The following is a 5,163-nucleotide window of genomic DNA, read 5'->3' on the forward strand; positions in this document are numbered from 1 at the left end:
AATGGGACGTCTGAGCCTTTTCTCTGTTCACCTCTGTGTGCCATGGGAAAACCCCACAGGTTGTTCTTTCATAAGATTGTCTGTCTGACTATGTCACTGTCAGTACTTTGAACTAAAAGGTGCATCTCTGAAACGGGCCTATATTACGGCCCAGAGGCTTATGCGAAGCCAGAGGCCTCTCAGGCCGGTTCAGCGAGATGGCAGACCCGGCCAGAGCCACTCTCTTCACAAGGGCAGGCACTGCCACCGCGACTGCAGACAGCAGGATTGTGCAGGGCTCTGCGGTGACTGACCGAGTCCCTCACACGTCTGACAGGGTGGCAGGCTGGACAGGTAAAATTTACACCACTGCCGCCCATCTCCCACCACCAGGGTGGCACATTCGAAGAGACCTGTCCTGTGCGGTTGCAGTCCTTCCTCTGCACTGGCCTTGCTCAAGTGCTGCCAGCAGAGACAGAGAAGGTAAGAGAAAATTATGGGTCCTCCTGTTCTCTTTTATAACTATTTTTCATCTCCTCTGTCCCCATTTACAGCTTGTAATGTGCTGTATTGTAAAGGTGTTCCTTACTCTTTTTTTCTAAAAGCGGGAGTAAACTGCTAGCTCGACGTAAAACCGAGATCAGGTGTAAGGCAGGCATGCTGACTCAAATTTAACACTCCAACAATTCAAGGCTGATTTATATTTTGAACTGTCACTATATGGTTTACAAGGAGAAAAGTGTGAGTAAAGATTAAGATTTTCCTTCTATAAATTGTGGAAGGGTGAGGGGGAAGTGACAGATCTCATTTAAAAACCTTATTGATGTAGCCGTGTTGAATGATGGTGCCATTGCTCGTCTCTGTGTCTCACTGTCATAATGTAAGCCCTTTCATAATGAGAAGAAACCACAGAAGTCAGAGTAAAGTACAACAGATCCAGAGAGAGCTGGAAACTTAAGGAAGAAATAAAAAAAAAAAAGAAAAAACAAAACCAACAATAGACATGGGCTGGAGAAGATATTTTATTTATTTGTTACTAGTACTTAAAATGACGTACAAAATGCTGGGAAGAAAACACTCCAATTCTATTCAGTTACAAAATAATTAAAACTTCATTTTAAACCAAGTTTTGCTTTGTGAGACCGAGCATGAAAATACTGCAGCCTTAGGTTATATAGTCCATTGTTTTTAGAATAAAGCAGACATTTAAATACATATTGTGGTTGATATTAAATATCTCGTATAATTGTATGTTAGCAGAACTTTCTTACTCTCAGGCAATAACTAGCAATTCATAAAAGTTCTTTGTATAAAATTTACATATGGGGGGGATCTGCCTCAAGGGGAGTTCTGTTGTGATCTATGCACAGGCTGTTTTGGAACATAAAGATTTGTATAACTTTTATCAATTTTCCTTCAGAATGTTAGCCTAATCTTAAATGAAGGAGTACAGTAATGTCTGAAGCTTTGCTTAATGGCTAAGGGTTTAGAGACATAGCAGTCACTGTAAAAGACAATGGGAGTTTTGCTGTCAACTTCACATGAAGAAATAAAGTTCATTCTCAAGGTGTGCCCATTGCTTGAACAGAAACCCTAGCGAGTACAAAGCTTTCAGCAATGACTGAAATTGGCCCTTTTACCTGCAAACCAACTCAAAAAAAGTACTTGAAAGGAAAACAACCCCTGCCTATTATCAGTGAAAGAGGATTTGTATTAATAATAATATTAAATATCCATATCTTTCTGTTTAACTATTCACATTCCACATAGTGGAAATCTACCTCCTGTAATTCCAGATTTTAAAATTGGATTTTAAAATCCATGAAGAAATGTGTCAAACCTGATGAGTGAGAGTATACCAGAAGAAATGCATTTTAATATCAATCAATGAGTTGCAATCTCTTAATCTTACAAATGCAGACCTCACAGCAGTGGATTTTACAGTAAAAATATATTAATTGCAGAGATGTGGAATATCACCAATAACTTTGTGATGCATTGCATAACAGCTGGGGCATCTAATATAATGAGGGCACACTGGATGCATCTGTGACATGTCGCTCACTGTATGTTTTTCTCTTCGGACATGCTAGTAAGAACAGAATTGTCTTCCTTGGCAGTCAACGGACAGGAATGCTGTCAAGATAATCACCTTGTGGCTGGGAGAGGCATCTGGTGTGAGAAAGAGCAGTTATCCTGATAGCGGATACTAGAGAGCATTGCTGCGGGATGGGGAAACTTAGTCCTGGTCTATCCAAGCCCCATCATACAAGTAACTTGGACCTAACTCCCATTCCACTCACATCAGTGATGCCTGGGTTGCTTTCAGGCCTGGTACCGACTCTGCCATGGGAACACACCTTTCCTTCGGTACCAGCTGTCAGGGCCCCAGGGGCAGAGGCACAGGCGCAGGCACAGGCAGAGGCAGACAAGGTGTGCAGCATCCCGTGAGCTCTTCAGCACGCATCTGGAAAGCACCCCTGCAAAGCCAGCACCCAGGACAGCCTGAGTAGTCTGCATACCATGTACTATGGCATGCAGCCAGCAAGACAACCCTCGGGCTTCCCATCGGTCTCCCAGGAAAGCAAGGGCAACGGGCAGGGAAGGGCTGCCCCTCAGGTCCCATAGCCCAGAGTCCACCTGGCTAAACCAACTGCTTTTGCAGGACCTTCTGTGCTCTTGCCAAAATGTACAGCCCTGATCAAGTTTAAGCTCCTAATCCTGAAGGAAAGAAAAGGCAGGATAACCTCACAGGTAAGATTCATTAAGCTGTTGGAAGTAGCATGTCCCCTTTCGTGGTTTTTTTCCCCCCCAAATGAGAGGGGCAGTTAGCCCTTAATTTTCAAGAAATTCTCTTTACTTAGTCCAAATCCAGTTTAAATGCAAGTCTGTGGTAAAAGATATAAAAAGAGGATTATTGCTGGCAAAGTTCTGCATCTCTTTTTCAACAAACTGCATGCCTGTGGCAAAGCTAAAATAACAATAACAATGCAATGTTTACTAGTCATGAATGTCGTGTCTTTTGTCTCTTGTGTGGTTATTGCATTTGCAGTCACATGATGCTTGTTTTAATTTTTGCTTTGCTCTTTATGTACTAAATTACTGCCATTCTGTACTTGATCTTGGTTAGCAGGATTTTTGTGCTGTGGTTATGTATGTTTTTTATGTATGTGCGTGAAAAAGAGAAGGAGAGAGTTTGGATACGCACAATGGAGTATGTGTATTCATTGTACGTATGTATAGATACCAATGACTAAAAGATACTGCATATACATATATATGTAGATATGAAGAATAACTGATATCAGAAATACAAGACATCAAATGGATCTAGTGCCACAAGAATGGGTTTTGATTGAGCGAGAGAGCCATTAGAATTCCAAAGTATATTTATAGCCTTGTATATAGTTTCTCTTTAATTTATGTAATATATGACTAGGTATATAAATTAAAGCAAAACGTAAACAGAAGACTATCTTTTCCTCTGTATTTATGTATCTTTCCTTTTTTCTACTCCCTTTCGTACTCCCCCTGTCTACTTACTTTGGCCTTTTGCTTTCTAACTTGCTGCAGTTCTGTTTTCCATCCACCTATACTGACTTTTCAGCACTCCCATGTCCCCTCATTGTTCTCCAGACATGGCTTTTGGATTACAGTTATTCTTTTGAAGAAGCATGTTACAAACTCTTGATACAGTTGCTATTTTCAGTGATGGTTTTGCTATGCTTTAAACTGCTTTTTCCTACTTTGTATTTAAGAGTAGATTCATGCTTTCAAATACATTGTCCTCTCATTTTGATGTTTCTCTTAACACAGTAAAAGCAAATAGCATGGTAGGTGAACACTAGCAAAAGTCACAGCTCCACTTTCCCAGCAAGCGGCAAAAAATGTGAATATACACTAGGAAACCTAATTCACAACTGCGGGTAAGTAGATTTTTTTAATATTTCAGACCCCTGTTAATTTTTTTTGTCATAGGGAACATTCATATATTTGCATGTACACATCCATTTTCTCCCTTATACACAAACAAACACATGCGTGCCCCTTCCCTTACATTGATTTTTTTCTTTGTTTGGGGATTTGTGGTTTTTTACTTGTTTTAGGTAATTCACTAGATTCCTTTCAGTTTTGTCCAGCCCTGAAGGCATGCTAGCTCATGCCACTCACTGGCACTGGCAATGATTGCGTACAGTCAGAGTGCAATCGGTACAATATTTGTCTCAGTTTAGTCCAAGTCAATAGATATACACAGGCATTCCTTAACTCGGGTGATTCTCTTCTTCTTTCTCGGAGGCTGAAGCTCAGGGCAATTGAGTGTAACAGTCATGGTGGTGAATTTCTTGGGCTTGCAGAAGGAACAAGATTGGAAGGAGCCTTCCTCTTTACGGACGTGCCTGGGGATGTAGAAGGAATTGCACTGGCCGTAGCAGAACCTGTTGATAATTGTACGACTGTTGCAGCCTTCTTCATGGATAGTTTGTTTGAGGGGTTGAGTTTTACACCAATCCCGCTTTAGGTATTTGCGCTCAGTGATGTGCAATGCCTCCTGACTAGACTCCAGCACCTCTTCAGCAGGCATTGAGGTGCCTTTTCCTCGTTCTCGATGCCTAGAGCCCGACTGCTGCTGTGTCTGCGTCTGCTCTGAATCATTGGGCTGATCTTTGTCAGGAGGAGGGATAGCACCTTGAGATCCACGATTTCTCTTTCTCCCTTCTGCTGCTGGTAGCAGAAATCCCATCAGAAGAAACACAGCGCCAACGGCATACAGTGTGCGGATCATCCTATATGGAGGAAGTTGAGGGAATAAAGCAGAGTTATGCATTTCAGATATCAACAGAAGTGAGGTATGCAGTAAATTTTCAGTTCCATAAAAGAATGGGGTATGTGCATTGCACACACTTATAAAAGATAAGCATTTAGACTTTACCAACTGAAAAGCTGTTTCCAAATTACCAAATGATAAAAGTTTTCATATACTGTGATTGAAAGTCAGAGGCTAAAGTAAGTCCAAACAAAATTTAATTTTGTGTAGCATGCATCTTTTTCCAGCTCTTTTCTCCACCTATATTACCCTAGTTGAGAGTCCTTATTCCCTTCTTATAGCTCACTGACATTAGGAAGGTTCCTCCTGACTTACACCGGCAGAAGATCTGATTTTATGCTACTCAAGGATTTATATGA

At 41.2% G+C, this 5,163-nt stretch overlaps 1 protein-coding gene across 3 annotated transcripts; it reads right to left on the reverse strand.

Annotated features, from left to right (window-relative positions):
• Nucleotides 1-4,085: 4,085 nt before the first annotated feature.
• GREM1 (gremlin 1, DAN family BMP antagonist) lies at nucleotides 4,086-4,765 on the reverse strand. Of its 3 annotated transcripts, none has more exons than XM_010080221.1 (2): nucleotides 4,736-4,762; nucleotides 4,208-4,525 (listed from the first exon to the last, which is right to left on the reverse strand). In XM_010080221.1, the coding sequence occupies exons 1-2, from the start codon at nucleotides 4,760-4,762 to the stop codon at nucleotides 4,208-4,210; spliced, it is 345 nt and encodes a 114-aa protein (XP_010078523.1). The 3 variants fall into 3 exon arrangements, with proteins under 3 accessions (XP_010078521.1, XP_010078523.1, XP_010078522.1); XM_010080220.1 differs by having other exon boundaries at nucleotides 4,208-4,532; nucleotides 4,638-4,762; XM_010080219.1 differs by having other exon boundaries at nucleotides 4,086-4,765.
• Between the last annotated feature and the right edge of the window lie 398 nt (nucleotides 4,766-5,163).

The sequence above is a fragment of the Pterocles gutturalis genome, unplaced genomic scaffold, assembly GCF_000699245.1.
Source record: "Pterocles gutturalis isolate BGI_N339 unplaced genomic scaffold, ASM69924v1 scaffold4159, whole genome shotgun sequence".
NCBI classification, from domain to species: domain Eukaryota; kingdom Metazoa; phylum Chordata; class Aves; order Pterocliformes; family Pteroclidae; genus Pterocles; species Pterocles gutturalis.

Excerpts from the sequence above, each read along its gene's own strand:
- GREM1 (XM_010080219.1), bottom strand. The coding sequence starts at position 4,762 with ATGATCCGCACACTGTATGCCGTTGGCGCTGTGTTTCTTCTGATGGGA.